Source organism: Exserohilum turcica (genome assembly GCF_000359705.1).
Source record: "Exserohilum turcica Et28A unplaced genomic scaffold SETTUscaffold_2, whole genome shotgun sequence".
NCBI lineage: Eukaryota > Fungi > Ascomycota > Dothideomycetes > Pleosporales > Pleosporaceae > Exserohilum > Exserohilum turcicum.
In genome coordinates this window covers 3001552-3019181 of record NW_007360025.1, presented here as the reverse complement: position 1 = coordinate 3019181, position 17630 = coordinate 3001552, and the positions used below count along the sequence as shown (strand labels likewise).

At 51.4% G+C, this 17630-nt stretch overlaps 5 protein-coding genes across 5 annotated transcripts; 3 read left to right on the top strand and 2 right to left on the bottom strand.

Moving 5' to 3' along the window:
• Positions 1-2316: 2316 nt before the first annotated feature.
• SETTUDRAFT_163319 (uncharacterized protein) lies at positions 2317-3283 on the bottom strand. Its single transcript, XM_008027594.1, has 3 exons — positions 3153-3283; positions 2862-2961; positions 2317-2749 (listed from the first exon to the last, which is right to left on the bottom strand). The coding sequence occupies exons 1-3, from the start codon at positions 3212-3214 to the stop codon at positions 2741-2743; spliced, it is 171 nt and encodes a 56-aa protein (XP_008025785.1). The 5' UTR covers positions 3215-3283; the 3' UTR covers positions 2317-2740.
• Positions 3284-3992: 709 nt separating this feature from the next.
• Positions 3993-7710, bottom strand: SETTUDRAFT_41708 (uncharacterized protein; the record flags this gene model as incomplete). The annotated part of the gene is made up of 3 exons (XM_008026953.1): positions 3993-6972; positions 7025-7233; positions 7287-7710. 3 exons carry the CDS (start codon positions 7708-7710, stop codon positions 4033-4035), a joined length of 3573 nt encoding a protein of 1190 aa, XP_008025144.1. The 3' UTR covers positions 3993-4032.
• An 825-nt stretch (positions 7711-8535) lies between these two features.
• Positions 8536-11605, top strand: SETTUDRAFT_179125 (uncharacterized protein; the record flags this gene model as incomplete). The annotated part of the gene is made up of 4 exons (XM_008027593.1): positions 8536-9219; positions 9267-10377; positions 10428-10850; positions 10897-11605. The coding sequence occupies 4 exons, from the start codon at positions 8536-8538 to the stop codon at positions 11316-11318; spliced, it is 2640 nt and encodes an 879-aa protein (XP_008025784.1). The 3' UTR covers positions 11319-11605.
• A 394-nt stretch (positions 11606-11999) lies between these two features.
• SETTUDRAFT_179124 (uncharacterized protein) lies at positions 12000-13143 on the top strand (the record flags this gene model as incomplete). Its single annotated transcript, XM_008027592.1, has 2 exons — positions 12000-12647; positions 12791-13143. The coding sequence occupies 2 exons, from the start codon at positions 12000-12002 to the stop codon at positions 13052-13054; spliced, it is 912 nt and encodes a 303-aa protein (XP_008025783.1). The 3' UTR covers positions 13055-13143.
• Positions 13144-15532: 2389 nt separating this feature from the next.
• Positions 15533-16325, top strand: SETTUDRAFT_31621 (uncharacterized protein; the record flags this gene model as incomplete). The annotated part of the gene is made up of 3 exons (XM_008026886.1): positions 15533-15933; positions 16047-16151; positions 16205-16325. 3 exons carry the CDS (start codon positions 15533-15535, stop codon positions 16323-16325), a joined length of 627 nt encoding a protein of 208 aa, XP_008025077.1.
• Between the last annotated feature and the right edge of the window lie 1305 nt (positions 16326-17630).

Genomic DNA, 17630 nt, shown 5'->3' with positions numbered 1-17630 from the left:
TAAGGTCAGGTCGGATCTGTTTCGGTCGTAGGATCACTCAGAGGCATATGGGAGTGCGTGGGATCACAAAGAGCCTAGATTCAACAAGCCACCTATAGGCCTTGTACGAAAGGATATCAAAAGTCTACAGAGCTAGCTACAGGGAGTGTCTCAATATATACCTATCCTAGTCGGGTCCGAATTCGGATCCGACCTCGGGCGAATGGCTGATGAAGGGCGGCAGGTACTTCCTCCGATCCGGCTCTGGGATTGGCTCCATACTTGGCGAAGTTGTAACATCGTTACACTTATGGCTCGATGTGTTCAACTTAAGTTACGAGTACAAGTACAATATACGAGTTACTTGCAGAGACACTGTTCATATCACCCTGTTGCTTCATCCGCGAAAACCAACCAAGAGTCTTGACACCAGAAGTCTTATATTACTTCCACTCAAGATCCTACTCTTAACAATAACCCCTTCTAACGCGTCTTTATATGCGCGTTAAAGTGCTTTAACTACTTAAGACTAAGCTAAGTGTTAGTCTAGCTATTCTCTAAGACTAAAATTTTCTAATTGTATGGGATATCTTGCTCTTTATACTATATAGAGATATAGACGCGTCCTTTGTAGATAATAAATAGTAGGATAGCATACCTAGTAGCATAGATACCTTAGATAACTGTTACCTACTCCTAGTCCCTTAGCTAGATAAGATTTAGTCTCGTACAACGTTCTAAACTAGTAACAACCTTTATTAAGCTAATAACGCCTATCTAGAAGCTAGTCTTATTAAAGTTGTAGATGTTATCTAGATAGACTCTAAACTAGTTAATTATATCTTGTACGAGCTTAAACTACAAGCTAGTAACCTCTAGGTCTTCCTAAAGGGCTCTCTAATAGTCCTTTATCTAATTAAAAGCTATCTTAAGCTTCTCTATATAAGCAACAAAGCGCTAAGCCTAGTTTTTACTAATAGGTACCCTACTATAAGCAGCTAGCAATTAATTAGCAATATCTACCACCTTATACAGCTAGGGCGCAAATCCTTGCGCGTTAAGGTTAAGAATATATCGTATAATAGTCTATTCCTCTGCTATAGTAAGCTTCTAGACTCTAGGTCGTGTATTAAGTTAATTAGTAATTCTACAAAGCTAATTAGAGAGCCGCTAATATCGTACGCTATAGGCTACTACAGCACGTTATAAGGTCTTAAATTAGCTAGTAGTAAAGGCCTAAAGCGTAAGGTTAACTCTGCCTTCTTTATATAATAAGATAGCGTTACGTTGTAGAGACATAATGTATTCTTTATCGTGTTCGTAGTGCCAAGAAAAAGTGGCTGGCTCACTGGTTTGGCCGCCTCACTGGTGTAGTACGTTATATATATATATATATATATATATGCTATACGCATTCTGGACTCGGGACTTTGGGACTCGGGACTTGGAAATCGGGACTTGGAAATCGGGACTTGAAGATTGTCGGCGCCAAAGATACAACAGATTGGCTGTATGGCTGTATGGCTGTGGCTGTGGACGAGTCTGAAAAGTGACATGTGAACAAGTCTAGCGGGGGGAGGTGAGGTAAGGTGAGATGTGAGATGTGAGATGAGACGAGATATGTGTGTCTATCTACTTACTTTTACACGAGCCTTAGCCCCCTTTTTTTCAATACGTGGTTTGGGGGAAATTTTTCCCCAAGCTGTGGAATGTACTTGCTTTATTTTATTTTACTTTACTTTACTTTACTTTACTTTACTTAGTTAATGGTTTGGTTTAGTTTAGTAAGGTAAGTTAAGGTAATGCATCACTTTCACTTCCTTCTTTTTTTTCTTTTTTCCCCCATGTTCTTTATCCATCTCAGTGTCGCTATGCGCGTATTTATTCAAAGTATCTAATCCAAGTATGTAATGTACATGTTTATCTATCTACCTTTCTCTCACCCTCACTCTCGCTTGTAGTAATAGTAGTAATAGTTGTTGTTGTTGTTGTACGGATCAAGTTGGTAGGTAGGTAGGTAGGTAGGTAGGTAGGTAGGTAGGTAGGTAGGTAGGTAGGTAGGTAGGTAGGTAGGTAGGTGTGTATCATTGCCCTTAATCTATACCTGTATGTATGTATGTATGTACATATATGTCAGGATGTATCTGGAGAATAGGAGAATAGGAGATGAGTAGAAGAGTGAATATATTACTATTCTTGTACTCCGAGTATGTGTTGACGCACAGAGTTAGGTGTTGGGGGGGTTAGTTATGCACAAGGCTCGTCTGACAGGTCCATCTTATCTTGGCTGTTTGGCCCCGACCATCACGTTCCACCGCATCACAGCAAATAACAAACTGGAATTGAGAGACTTGGATATTCACGTATCACAAAGACCGGGACAGCACCTTTTTCCCTTTGACCTCGCGCATGGGAGAGAGAGAGAGAGAGAAAGAGAAGAAAGAACAAAAAAAATTCATGTCTTGAGAAGGAGGAGAGGAAGAAGAAAACATATTTGATCATGCCTACTCTCTCTCTGTCTCTCGACACATGACGCCAAAAAGCCTTTGATTTTTCTTTTCTTTCTGTCCTTCAGTTTCCGCCCATTGACCTAGCGCTTTCCCCCATGTACCATTTCCCCCCCCCGCCATGTGCGATTGAAATCAATGGAGAAAATAAGACCAGGGGCCCGAGGTGCAGCATTTTCGTATCGTCAGGTAATCATCTTCGTGAGTTGCGCCTCCTACTCCGGCCGATGCGTGAAAACAGCATGGAGGGGAATTTATCGGTGCTGTTCAAACGCCGTCAGTTACATGTGTCTGGGTACAGCATAGCAAAAAGACGAATGCCAATCGAAGCGCGTCTCGCTCAAGTATAGCTACGCAAAAGTGAGAAAAACATACCTTGACGAAGCCAATGTCGGTGCTCTTCTCACGGAAGCACTGACGGCAGATGTTGAGCCCGTACTTGCGGATCAGACCAGCAGGGTGCGTGCAGACACGGCTGTGCACAAGTAACGCTGTTAGCCATTGCGGTTCTCAACTATGCCCTTTCATCCCCGTCCAATCCTTATCCCTCGTCCCCGCCGCGTCGAGCGACCAACATGGTACGCAAATATCGGTTCCTTTTCCCAGGCCCCCGGCCGGACATTTCGACTGCATGTATATATATAAAGGGGGAGGAGCTTCTCTTACCACTCGCGAGAGCCCTTGCCGTAAGTCCTAGGGCGCGAATACCAGACCGACTCGTGAGACATGATGTGTGTGTGGGTGAGGGTGTTTGCGAGAAAGAGGTTTCTTGCGTGGGGCGAGTCGTCGCTTGCTGTCTTATCAAATCAGCCTTTCCTTTTCTTGTTTCGATTTCGGCGTTGCAATCTCAAGACAAGTACTCACAGTTGTTGTCGACGGTGTTCAACGGGCTGGTCGAAAGTCGTCAATGGGGGCCCAGGTGGCTGCCGATAATTCGCGTATTGTGTGGGGTGGTCTGTGCGTGGGACTAACGCTGGGCAAGCTGGCGCTGGCGCTCAACGCTGACGCCCATTGCCGCCTTTCGCTGTGCCAAGAGATCGCCGCAATCCACACCGTCTGCCAGAATATGCCACATGAGGAAGTTTGGCAAGCAGCATGCCGGGGTGCCGGCGCGGCCAGAGATCTCTGAGTGCTGACGCTGCAGCCCATTTGCCTTCAGCTCAAGGCATAACGGCTCCTTTTGCTTCCGTGTCACATGCTACAAGCTTGCCTACGCAGCATAGGGGTTGGAAGAGCATCTGGCCTGGGACCGAAGATTTGCTGCACCATTCTCTGGAGCAGGACAGTCAAGTCACCAGTACAAAGCGGCAAAGCTTTTATTACATACCAGCTGGAGTGAAGAAAAGCCAATGTCATGTTCCAGCCGACAAATTCATACCAACAAAGTCTGTCTACCCCCTAGATCTGACCCGTACCGTACCAGTCGTGACAACGCCGAAGCGCCATGCTGAAGCCGTGGCTTGGGTAAAGAAGAGCAGAGCCCCGAATCTGCCTCGCAATCATCACGCGGACAACAATAAAATACACTTTGGCCTCATCAAACCCCTCAATCACCGAGAATGCTCTCCTCGCCGTCTCCATCTCCCTCTGCAGTGCCGTTGCCATTCTTTGCAGCTTCCTGCACGCCATTAGTCTGCTCCTCATCGTCATCGCCATCGCCGTCAGCCATTTCTTCGTCCTCAATCTCGTCGCCTGGCACCTCGTTTTCAGCTTCTTGTTCTTCTTCCTCTTCGTCGTCACTATCCACCTCCACAGTCTCTTTGCTTTTCGCTGCTTTTCCGGCGTCCTTGGTCGCCTTGGCGCCCTTCTTTGGCACCTTGCGTTGCTTGACTGCATCGAGATGATTCACGACTTCCCTCCATGTGGGTGTGAGCTTGGTCTTGTTTCGTTCCAAACGCTTTCGCACTGTGTCTGAGCCATCGCTGTCGAGCGCGCCCACAAGCACAGCGTGTACGATGCGACCACCAAATGCATCGAGTGACTGCTCCGCCAGGATGGCACGCACTTGCTTGTCTGATACGGCGCCCTCATCAGCGGCATCCTCCTCGTCGCTTTCTGGTTCATCGTCAGGGTCAATGGGGTCGTCGTCGACATCCGGCTCCTCAAGACGCTTGTTGGTAAGCTTGGCCAGGTGGTTTTCCCACGCTGTGAGAATTTGTAAGATGAGCTTCGTTGTGTTGCTGTCAATATCGCGACAGAGAGCCTCCCAGTCGTCATTAACGGTATTTGATCCACGACCTTGGGTTTTTTTGGGCGTCCTAGTCAGCTTGCCCTTTTTGACCCGCAGCGTACAGAACATGGTGTAGATGTCTAGTAGTAGGTTTGCTGCGTCAAGGCGCACTTCGTCTGTGCCTTTCCGGCTCTCCATGATTCTCATTAGTGTTGTCACACACGTGTCTCTTCGTTCGACCAGTGCCATGAGCTCGTCTTCAGGCATGTTGGTCTCTTCTTCAACGTGTGTAGTGCATTCTCGGCACTTCCACATGAAGTACATGAGCATGACGGACATGGCATGACGGACAAGCACATCATCTGCCTCTTCAACATCCGCGTCCAGTTCTTCGACTGGAACACCACGTTCGAGAATCTGCAACACTGATTCGATCGGTGGTGTATCTAGCGCTGCCTTTTTGCCTCTGGCTTTTGTCTTAGCAGGAACTGGGATGTTGTCGAGCACTGAAGCGTCCGAAACAGTTACCAGTTGTGACATCTTGAGCACAACATTCGTAACTCCACGCAGGACGTTTTGGTCTAGGTTGCCCCGCTTGGAAAAATCCTTGCCTCGCCGGAGGGTATCGAATGTGTTGGTCAGATCATCCCAGAGCGCTTGCACCTTGAGATCAACTGTTTCTCTGAGTTCCTCGCTGCTCTGGGCATGAAGAATCGATCCAATAGCCTCTCCGAGCACGCGCTCGTTGTGATGAGTGAGAAACTGCTTGTTAATGTCGTCGAGCAACGCAGTGAGAGCTCCATTTTGTCGAAGCTCCTCAAAGACATCCAGATTCAGTTCGCGTTCTAGTCTGAGACATAGCGCAGCAGCTTCAGGAAGGGCACCGAATTTCTTCAGGAGTTGGGGGATCAGCAACGAAAGCCGCCGGGCCATGTCTGCCTGGTCTTCTTGCTCGCTCTCACGCTGCGTCTTTGTCCTCTTCTTGTCCTTGGACACCTCTGCCAGGCGCTGAAGTCGGATACGCACCACGACGTTCAGAATATCCAAGAGAACCGTCTCGTGCTTCTCTTCGAGTTGGCACGTCTGGCGGAGCATGGTTTCCGGGTCCTCGCTGTCGCCTTGAACCGTCTGTGAATGGTCGTACAGGAGATAGCCAGCTAGAACCTCCCATGACCGGATCTCTGGAATGGCATCGTAAAGGGCTTGAGCAGCAAGCGAACGCCGCGACTCGACACCAGCAGCAATCAAGCCCAGCTCCGTGCCAGGCGACATGCGCTGAATTTGTGAGGGCAACTCAACTTCGTCTTCGTCGTACGAGAGCAGCTGGTCGACTAAGCATTTGAGCTTGAGCCACTCCAGGCGCGGGTTGTGGTATTCTTCGCTCTCTTCGTCTGGCGGCGCCAATGCTTCATTCAGCGCTTCCTCGCCTCCCATTTCCTCTACCGTGGCTTCGTATGCCGAGTTGACGTTCTCGGCAAAGAAGCCAACCACCGACTTGCGCACCTTTGCGTCCGAATCGAAGATGAGCTTGCCGACTGAATCAATGTCATCGGGTTCGAGGAAGCCAGCTTCCCGAAGAATGTCTAGCAAGTCGACTGCGGCCGCACGCACGTTGATCTCTGCATCGTGAGTGGCCATTTCGACTATGCGCGGTCGGAAGCGCTCTGTAAACGTCTTCAGTCCAGCCAGCTTACTCTCGTCTCGGAACAAGCGTGCGAGCTGATGCAGAACCTCGATTCGCGTGGTTGGGTTTGGATCCGAAAGCACCCAGCCAAGATAGCGTAGCTTGGTGCCGTCGAAAAACTTGTCAGGATAGGCAATGATCCAGTCTGCCAGTGCCACGACGCTGTCGACCCTGATCTTGGGGTCGACGTCCCGATAGCGATGCACGTAGATGGCAGCAAACCAGTCGTCGAGTTGGCCTCCGACGAACTCGAGCTTCTGGTTGAATTCTTGAACGTCTTTGTCGGCCATGGAAACGCGCGCCTTGTTTGCTCTGGACTTCTTGGCCTCTGCTTCGCTCTGGCGGACGCGCTTGGCCGTGTTCTCTACGAGGTCGGCGGCGACTTGGGCCAGGGCGGTGGTGATGGCTAATGAGGCAACGGTGCTGGTGTGGCGGAATGGGCGGTTGCCGGTCGAGGACATGGCACCCAGCCAGACGGAGATGTTCTCCAGCAGCTCCGCGCTCTCGTACATGAGGCCCGACTCTGCAATGGTTTGTATGAGCGTCATGAAGAAGCCCTGTAGCGCGTTTCTGAAGGCATGGCCGCCGCCGTCCTTTGCCTTTGCAATCAAAGGATACTCGGTGACCTCGTACTGGGGCTGGTTAGCATGCGCCGGGCTGCACAGGGCGGCTGCAGGGGCGTACCTGCTGGAACTCCTCCTGGATCTCGGCCACGCGATTTGGCGCGTTATCGGGATCGCCTATGTCGTCCTCGTTTATGCGCAGGTCGCAGCCGGAAGCGTGCAGGACGAGGTTGACAATCTCGGCCACGGCCTTGGCCTCGTGCTCGTTGAAGCGAGCTACCCAGCGGGCGGTCACGTCTTCCAGTCGGTCGCCACTGGCGAACACGTCGGCTGTCGCGTGTTAGCGGGCGGATGCTGGTGCCAGGCGGGCTGGCAAGACGTACCATACAGGCCCTCGGTGTCGTCGGCGAGGGTGCTCTTGCGGACGGGCGCCTTGCGCGGTCTCTTTGCAATCTTCCGTGTCGCGTTGGCGGCGGGACGAATGGCCAGGCTGACACTGTCGCCATTGGTCTTTGGCTTCTTAGCTGCCGGCTTACGGGCGGTGCCTTTGGTTTTCCTCTTGCGCCTGCGCTCCCTGATCTCCTCCTCGTCGGGCTCGTCGTCGCTCGTCGGGTCCGACTCTGGGTCCGACGTCTCGCTGGCCTCGACCCCGCTGTCATTGTCGGTTCCGCGCTTCCGCTTGGTGGTGCTGGTCGAGTGGGCGTCGGGCGCGAAGCGATCTGGTTTTTTGGATACGCGTCCAGACTTGCGCCGCGTGGCTGTCGATGCAGGCTGGCCGCCCGCCGCGGGCGATGGGGGCGCACTCATGGTTTCTGCGCGCGTGTGCACAAAGGGACAAGAGGCGGCGTGGGGGTGGAAGAGGGTGGCGCGACAATTGCGGTCGACGTGGTGGAGGCGGGGACGGCAATGGGAGACGCGTTCCATGTCCGGGCACTTTTAGTGCAAGGTTGCGCGCACGTGCATGACGCTGCAGCGTGAAGACGGCCCAGCGAGCATCCACCAGACGGCGTGTTTGCAATTGTTTGGTTTGCGGCCCGCGAAACAGCCAGCAGCCCGCTCTCCCTGTGCGCAGAAACACGCCCTCTTTCTTGCACGGATGCGCCTGGTCCGGCTTGCGGGCTGGCCGTGTGCACGGCATGGGATGGGCCTGGCACGGCAGTGCTCCCAGGCCTGCCGTTTCCTGCTCCCCCAGGCACAGTACCATTCACAGTATAATACGCCATGCTTGCCCGTGTGCCGGCGACCGGACAGCTTCGTGGTGCGCAAAAGAGCCTGTCTGCGCCCAGCGCTGGAGCAGCACTCTCTCCGCCAGCTGTGCCCATGACAGCTCTGCGCCACGAGGCACCGCATCCACGGTACCAGCACCAGCACCAGCACCAGCACCAGCACCAACACCATGCCGTCGCACGCGGGAGCCCCGACGGCAGAACAAAACTCCAGGTCCGGTCGCATCCAATGCCATGTCCGGCGGCACTAGCTGCTGCTGCTGCTGCTGCTAGAGTGCGAGTGCCCTCACCCTGGCCGTCTGTTATCGATACGTCACCAGCGGAAGCGGTTGCGGGCCCCAGCAGCCATCACCGCGGCTTTAACTCCCACAGCTCCGTAACCTCTACCTTCCCCACACCCTACCCAATGTCAGCCAATCCAGGTCTGCTCAAACGGAAGCACTCGGGCAAGACCATCAAGGAGCTCTTCACCACCCAATCCAAGCCCCCCACCGCTTCCGCAGCCCCGTTGTCCCCCACGAGCAAGCGCACCAGACGAGACAGCTCGCCCATCCCAACCACCGAGGTCGCCACTTCGCCGCTCTCGGCGGCCAACATGAGCACGGCCGACATGTACAGCTTCCCCAGCAAGAAGGCTGCCGTGCCGGGCAATGGCGACGTGGTGGACATGACCTCGAGCCCCGACAACAGTCCCGCCAAACCGAATGGCCAGCGGAACGGAATGCGCAAGGCCGCGCCCAACATGCATGCCAGCGGCGGCCCCAAGCGCCTCGTCGTGAAGAACTTCAAGCCAGTGCGAAAGGTTGATCCCCGTGCCTTTCTGGACCAGACATGGCAGAAGCTCGAAAAGGCCCTCGACACCATCTTCGCCCAGGGCAACATCGACTTTAGCCTTGAGGAACTGTACAGGGGTGTGGAGAACGTCTGTCGCCAGAACATGGCCAAGGACATAAAAGAACGTCTCATCGCCAAATGCAAGGATTACGTGGGAGGAAGCCTGAGGACAAAAGCAAAAGACAGCCTGAGCAGAACCAATGTCGACGTGCTACGGACGACGCTGCAGGCCTGGGCGATATGGAACAGCCAGATGGTGAGTCGATATGCGCCAATGGTTTCCGGGAGACTAATCAACTGCAGAAATATCTCGACTGGATCTTCTGCTACCTCGACCGCGCCTATCTACTCCCCCGCCACGAGTCCCTCCGCGACATGTGCATAAGCCTCTTCCGTTCCATCGTCTTTGAAGACGCCAAGCTGAACCACCGCATCGTCGACGGTGCTTGCGATCTCGTGTCAAGCGACCGCACAGGCGGCGGCCTTGACAGCGAGACCTTCTCCAGGACAATCAACATGTTCCATGACATGCAGGTCTACATGCTGCACTTCGAGCCGCGCTTGATGGAAATCAGCCAGGAATACGTAGTCACATGGGCCGATACAGAGAGCGCAGAGAAGTCATTACCCGAATATGTGCGCAATGCGAGGGCCCTCATGGACCGCGAAATGCAGAGAGTAGAGATGTTTAGCCTTCCAAACACGACCAAGCGAGAACTCCTCACCCTGTTCGAAGACCATCTGATATCGAACAAGGAGTCGAGACTAACAAACCAAGACGATCTTGCTGACCTCCTCGAGACCAACGCTGTTCAAGACCTCGAACTGCTGCACACGCTTCTTGAGCGTCGAAAGTTGGGCTCGCATCTACGACCGGGCTTCACAAAGTGGATAGAGGACGAGGGTACAGCCGTTGTTTTCAACGAAAAGGAGCAAGACAACATGGTTGTACACCTTTTGACCCTGAAACGTCAATTAGACACCATATGGAAGACCTCCTTCCACCGAGACGAAGAGCTAGGTCATGGGCTGCGCGAGGCTTTTGACAAGTTCATGAACAAGACTAAGAAGACGAGTGCAAGCTGGGGCACAGACAACTCAAAAACCGGCGAGATGATTGCCAAATATGTCGACATGCTATTGAGAGGAGGTGCAAAGGCGATCCCAACACAGCTGAGTCGAAAGGCAGAGAAGCCGGCTGAAGTGGAGGCCGAAGAGGACAAAGAAGATGATGTGTTTGATGAGGATACTGAAGTCAACAACCAACTCGACCAAGTTCTCGATCTGTTCCGTTTCCTGCATGGCAAGGCTGTGTTTGAGGCCTTTTACAAGAAAGATCTAGCCAGGCGGTTGCTGATGGGCAGAAGCGCTAGTGCAGATGCTGAGAGGAGCATGTTGTCGAGACTAAAGATTGGTAGGTGTTACTAGACCGAGCCCCGTGACACGTATGCTGACGTTGCATAGAATGTGGTGCTGGTTTCACTGCCAACCTGGAGCAAATGTTCCGAGACATTGAACTCTCACGGGAAGAGTTGAGTTCATACAAGAGCATCATTGAGGAACGTAACGAAAAACTCGACCTTGACCTAAACGTCAACATTTTGTCTGCATCTGCCTGGCCTACTTACCCCACCGTTCCCGTAATCCTACCCCCAGAGATCCAATCTGCCATCAACAAGTTCGAAGCACACTACAAAGTCAAGCACACTAGCCGTAAACTGGAGTTCAAGCATGCACTCGCGCATTGCCAAATCAAGGCTAGATTTCCCAAAGGGCTCAAGGAGTTGGTGGTTTCGTCGTTTCAGGCCATTGTCCTCTTGCTTTTCAACGGCCGGCAGGATGATGAGCATATTGACTACGACTACCTCAAGCAAGCCACTGGACTACGTACGTGATACAATCATTCTATTATGACATGGCTGATAGAAAATAGCACCCGCCGAACTTAATCGCACATTACAGTCTCTCGCGTGTGCCAAAGTACGGCCCTTAACGAAGCATCCAAAAGGCCGCGAAATCAATGAGACGGACACATTCACCATCAACGCTTCTTTCACAGACCCCAAATACCGCATCAAGGTCAACACTGTTCAACTCAAAGAAACCGCGGCTGAGAATAAGGAGACGCACGAACGTGTTGCTGCTGACCGAAACTACGAGACTCAAGCCGCCATTGTTCGCATCTTGAAGGCAAGAAAGAGGATCAGTCACGCCGAATTGGTTAGCGAGACAATCAAGGCTACGAGGAACAGGGGTACTCTGGAAGTCAGTGGCATTAAGAGGAACATTGACAGGCTGATTGAGAAGGAGTTTCTGGAAAGAGAGGATGACGGACTATACGCTTACATTGCATAGACTACGCATACAGTGTCAGTAGAGGGCTGTTCTTGAATGTCGCTCATGTCTGTTCCATCGACAAGCACGACGCTGCTACGTGCATGTTGATGTTGTTTGAGTTTTCTGGTATTTCCAATGTTGACAGCGCATTAGACAAGCTGGTTTACTTTTTATATCCCGAATCATTGTCATTTTCACATCACTCGCTCTGGGGCTGTGCCTACAGATTAGGGTAAACATTTGCAAATCATCTTTATTTGGGCAATGGTCGCCGATTGCTGTCTAGGACGCAGAGACTAATTACTAAAAGCGATTACTTTGCCGCCCGGCCCCCTTCGACAACCTTGGATGTTTTACTAGAGACCAACATAGCCCAATCACTTAGTAAACCCAATATGCATTGTTCACGAGACAGCTGATATCCGAAGCATCCTCTATTCCAATTACCTCAACATAGCCACAAGAAATTACTAGCATTCACTAGGTTTTCTATTACGCGGCATCCTACGTGGCAATGTCAGGCAGACACGCGCAGATCCCAGGCCTCCCATCCAAGGCAGACAAGCGTGCCGATTAAGTTTTTATAGTAACTCCGCTTGGCCACATCAACATGACTTTGTAACATTCTCCCACAGACTATCTGGTACATACTACACAACATCCCATACATACGATACCAAGATGCTATTCTCACCAACAATGCGAAGTACCGTGCTCCAAGCCACCGCGATCAACACGATCGGCCTAGTGTGCCACCACTACGCAGCCTATGGCTTACTAGACAAGCTCCAGGAGAACGAGACTTTCCTCACCTTTTCGAGATTATACTATGAATCAACGTCTGTCCAGGCCGCGAATGAGCAGAACCAAGGACCGCTAAACCAGACCATGGGGCACACCACCAACGCGACAGCACCAGTACCTAACGACGCGCCAGAGTCCTTCTACGGCCAGGAGCTCCCAAGGGGGGTCATGATGGTGTTTTTGCTTTCCATACTGCAGTATTGGTGGTTCATCGCTCTCGAAAGACTGCTTCCGGCTCGGCCGCGAAACCGGGGGATGCCGCAATACCACACCTCGTCCTCGTCCTCCTCATCACAAGAACCAACAGCAGCAGCAGCAGCAGAGGTTGAATTCGAAGAAATGCCAGACCGCGAGGAAAAAGTAGTCCAGAAATGGATTGCACAGGGCCGAGTTCGCCGCGCCTCGTTGAACTGGTGTAACACGCTGCTCAAGTGGATGCTCGACATGAGCGTAGGCAGCCTGTGGTATCACGTTGCGCGTGAAATGTTGATGGAGCTGCTGAGATTGCGCTCGCCGGTGAGAGTGTTTCGGGAGTTGAAGATTGTGAGTTTTTTTTCGTTTTCCATTTTCCCCCACTTTCTCGTGGCATTCGGATGAATCGTCGCTGTGAATCGCGTTGGATACATGTATAACACTCTCACCCCCCCCCTCCTGCGCGCGCAACTAACACATACTTATTATCGCAGAGCCTCGTTCTCTACTACGCTAGTGTATGCTTTTCCATCACGCCGCTGGCACATCTCACGGCGTTTGTTGTTGTGCCCGCACACAAGCAACTGGTGTTTACGCAGGGAGTCGAGTTGCTTGCAGCCATGTTCTTCTACACTGTGTTCCGCGTGTTTGCCATGTGGGCCGTGGAAACGCAGGTTATACAGGTTTTCATGAAGAATGTGACTGCGGAGGCAGAGAGGGATCCGAAGAGGTTTGGGCTCGAGGGGAGGGAGCTGTGAGGGGGGTTGAGGGAGTGGAGAGATGGAGGGATGGGGAGGGCGAAGGGATGGTGTTTTGGCTATGGAATTAATTCGTTGGTGGTTTCCATGTAGATAGCATAGATGGAGCGGATAATCGACAGGAACCTTTTAGACAAGGAGTGAAGAGAGGAATTTCACTCGAGTCAAAACGTCTGGTACACTGGTAGTTAGAATGGCGTGTTGCCCCTACTAAGAAGCAGCAAGTAGAAAAGAGGTTCTACGCCAACCAAGAGGCGCTCATCCAAGTAGCTCTAGCACAGCTCTCTTATATGTGTACGTAGACAGCATAGAGGGAACTGCTGATTGGGGACGAAAACTTTTAGACAAGAAATGAATCTCACTCAAATCTATACTTTCAGTAAGTAGCCTTTATTTTCCTTTTTCTTTTCCCGTTCTGTTGCACCCCCTTTGTCACACCCGCATATCTTCTCTTCCTTTGGAAAACCCCAATACGCCGGCGTCCTTCTCCGAGCTTGTATGTATATATATACACACACACACACATAACCCCCCTTTTCGATAAGTGAGGCGCACCCATCGCCTACGCAGGTACAGATAGGCATGTACGAAGCGAGAAAGCCGCATGAAAAGAAAAAGGATAGCGGGATAAAAAGCGACAGGAATAGCTGGTCAAATGAGAAGGCGTCGTCTAAGTACTCGTCTAAAGATCTTTTCTTTCCACATACATACATACTTGCATGCTTGGCCTCGCGGATCGTGTGCGCCAATGTACCTCGCGCCACCACCACCACCCCTCTTTTTTTTTTGCCCCGCCCTTATCTGTCTACGCTACAGAGCACATTAACCAGAAGCAGATGTGGGCAGGGATGAAGAAGGATCTCCGTTTTCAGGGTTATTGCACGTGGGCTCGCTAATTCGGACTGGAAAGAGAAGTATCGGGCTGCTGGAGGTGTACATACAGTACATGCCAATACACATCCTTTTTCCTCTTCTCTCTCTTTCTCTTTCCTCTTGTTTCTTTTGCTCGGCAAGAAGGGATTGGGGTAAGATAACGAGCAGCAGTCCGAGCTTGTTTGTTGCGGCGATCAGGCAGAGACTAAGAAAGCCGTGGTGGTATTGGTAAGATAGCCGTGTGTGTGTGTGTGTGAGTGGGTGGGTACAAGTGCTTTGTTGTTGCGGCAAGTCCCTATGCTTGCCTTTAGCATCCCCCATAGAACGGCAACACCTGAAACCCAAAAAATCTAGCTACTTTCGCCTTCTGTGACTTAGTGTACCTACCTAGTAAGCTTCAATACCCTTTTGTCGACGCCCAATCAACTTCCCGCTCCTTTTCAGCGCGGTAGCGTCATCCTTTCCCTGTGATCGACGGCCTACCTAGCTAGCCCCTGATGATTGCTTTTTTCTCTCTCCTCGCCTCTTCGTCTCTAGTGTTCGGCTTTTCGTGCGAACACCCCCTTTCCGTGCGTTGCTTGCTGATTGGATGGCTGGCGAGGTCGATAGCCAACGAGTTTGACATGTGTAGCGGTGGATTTCGTACCGCATCCGCTACAAGAACTATTCTCGATGAAAAACGTAGCGTATCCAAACAATGGCTTCGCTTTGCTTGCTAAATCCCCATTGCTTCAGTAAGCAACAAGGCTGAGAAGTTGGCAGCAAGTTCAGCGCAATGCTTGTTCGGCACAACACAACCTACACAGACATAGCTATGCATCTCCTCCAACATGTTCGCATCAGTGGAAATTACAGCCTCTATTTTGGTCTCTTAATCTTCAAACCCCCAATATCCAACGGATCTCGTTCGCCTTTGCTTTTCCACCTTGAGAAATCACCGATTTCCCGGTACGTCACTGATCCGAGCTGGTCGCGCAGAAAGCGTTGATGTAAGTACCGGTTGTTGGCTTTGTTTTCGTGCCCGGCACTCAGCATGCGCAGATTCATGCGTCGAGTAGCCCCTTATGCTGTAGTGACCTGTGTAGCTTGGCCGCACATCACACTCTCCACATGAACATGCGGCTGTTTCTTCTATCAGATTGAAACTGGGTGTTTGGCCGGTAGGACGACATGTTTCACTCTGTACGTCTGGTATATGCGAGTAGCCTCAGTCCCAATTGCCAAAAAACGTGGGTGTTACAAAGCACCATTCAGTCTATCCTACACCTCTGTCCCCACTGGCATCAACAAAATCTCAAATCCACAGTTTGCGCGCGAGCCATGTGCGCAGGGCAGCGCTACTAGACCCTTTTCAGCCATGCACATCGCGATCGACGTTGACGCCGCACTGAGATTCCGGTGTGAACAGGCACCTGGAGCAACAATGTCGCACACGAGGGCCAAAGCACCACATGTCGGGACGTAAAACAAAATGCCTTGAATAGGAGATATATCAAGCTGCGGCTTTCCTGCTACACTGGCTTCTTCCCATCATCATCCACACTCCTTCACTCTTCCCTTCACACAACAACTTTCCTTACGAAGCCTTCCAGTCACTCCTTCAACATGCGTTTCACTACCTACGCTTTCTCCGCCGCCTCGGCCTTTGCTGCCGTGAGCAGCGCCCTGCCTGCGTCCGGAACCAAGGGCGAAGGATTTTCTTCTTCCATGTCCTCCATGCCAACTCCTACCCCGACGCCTTTCCTCGGTCTGCCCATTGACACGTCTGTTCTCGGACTCAAGAACCGTCGAGCCAATGCCGGAGTCGAGGTACGCGATGCTGGTGTGGTGGCTGAACAGCCTGCCCGCCGCCAATTCGAAGAGCTGGAGGCTGCCCTCGGCATGCCCGACGACACGCCTTCCACTGGAATTACCCGCCGCCAATTCGAAGACGTAGCTGCTGCCCTCGCAGTTCCCGCTGATACGTCTTCTACTCCCTCCATCGTGAGACGCCAGCTCGAAAGCGCGTAAGTTTCCTCGTTTCCATTAATCTCTGTCGTCTGGCATTGGGCCCTGCTGCCTTCTCATCTCCCATGCCGTTTCGTCTTGTGAATTCGCTCATCTGACACTTGCAATACAGCCAATTCAACCCTTGCATGAGCTTCACCGGTGACAGCATTTGCACCTACCTCTGCTCTTCTTCCCAGCAGGGCAAAGGTACTTGCCAGAAGGCCTCTGAGACCAGGTAAGTCTTTTCTATTCTGGGTATTGGAGAAATAGATACTGACACGTTTGTAGCGAGTTGGAGTGCGTCTGCGAAAACCCTACCAAGGAAGAGGAGCCCAAGGAGGAGCCCAAGACGGAGGAGCCTAAGGAGGAGGAGCCCAAGGAGGAACCAGCGTCTGCGGCACTCGTTTAAGAGCGAAGCTGTCAACAGAGGTAGAAGGGGTGCGGGGGGGTTTTGTGATAGTGAGATTTTTAGGTGTTTGATGTGCAACTCTAGACTTATTTTCTTCTAGGTTAGATTATATTGGTAATTCACTATCTCGATGGCAAATCGAGACCCGATTGATATTATATACAGAGCTGTGTGTCCCTTGTTACTGTGCTCATTCGCGAACAACAGGTTGATTATTTGCTTACCGTGCCCACTATCTAGAGCTATAATGCTTGGCTTCGTAAGTGTCAAACCTCGAATGTGGTAGTGATGCAGGGCAGCAAGCGACTAGACTCAAGAATATACGTACGTTTTAATCCCTTTGTTCGCGCAATTCCAACAGACTAACGCAGCACATCACACCCTCTACCAACCCCAGCAAAACCAGTCCCCCACAAACCCGGCACCCCCCGCTCACACCCCACGCCCCCCCAAAACAACCGCCGAATCAATCCCCCAGCTCCCCCGCTAGCCATATCTACCCCCCCTCAAGTCCCCTCTAAACGAAATAAACAACACCACCCAACTCAACCTGAAACACTTACGCACATACGCAACGCAACACGCCTCTCTATCCCCCCTCCGTCCGTCCGTCCCTCCATCCGCCTATCCCATCCATCTATCCCACAGAAGACCAAAAAACCACTTTGTTCAGTGGCGAGAAAATAAACTTGAAACATAAAATAACCCGCTATCCCTACACATATAACAGGGGAAACTAAAGAATTATAACAGGGGAAACGGGGAGGGAGTAGGTAAGGGTGGGGTTTATGTGAGGAATAAAGCGGAGTAAAGTGGGATCCTGGGTTGCGTATGTATGTATGTATGATGATGGATGGTACGATGGTGGAGTGGGGGGGGGGTAGGGATAGGGATAGGGATGCATGGATGCAAGGGGGGAAATGCGGGGTTGGAGGGTAGAGAGGGCTAAGTAGAAAAGAGAAGAGGGTATATGGGAGTGGGATAAGGGAGTGAGGGAGGTATAGGGAAATATATATATATATATATGTATGTATATGTGAAAGTATGTAGACAAGTTAGCGTGTGATAAGAGAACAAGTGTGACTATGACGAAAGAGGAAAGAAAGGAAGAAGAAAGGGAGACAGCAAGTATGAGATATATCATCAGAATACTTAGTACAAGGATACTTTGTTTGTGCGTAGGGTAGGGCGCATAGCCATATATATATATATATATATATATATATATAACGTATTCCACCACCGAGAGTGCCACCCCACCGAGTGTGCCACTTTTTCTTGGCATCGCGAACATCACATATGAAA

What these genes read in the sequence shown, in the direction of transcription:
- SETTUDRAFT_163319 (XM_008027594.1), bottom strand. Translation starts at nt 3,214, where the DNA reads ATGTCTCACGAGTCGGTCTGGTATTCGCGCCCTAGGACTTACGGCAAG. An exon ending in GGCAAGGGCTCTCGCGAGTG is followed by an intron (nt 2,962 to 3,152) that starts GTAAGAGAAGCT and finishes ACTTGTGCACAG; the next exon opens with CCGTGTCTGCACGCACCCTG.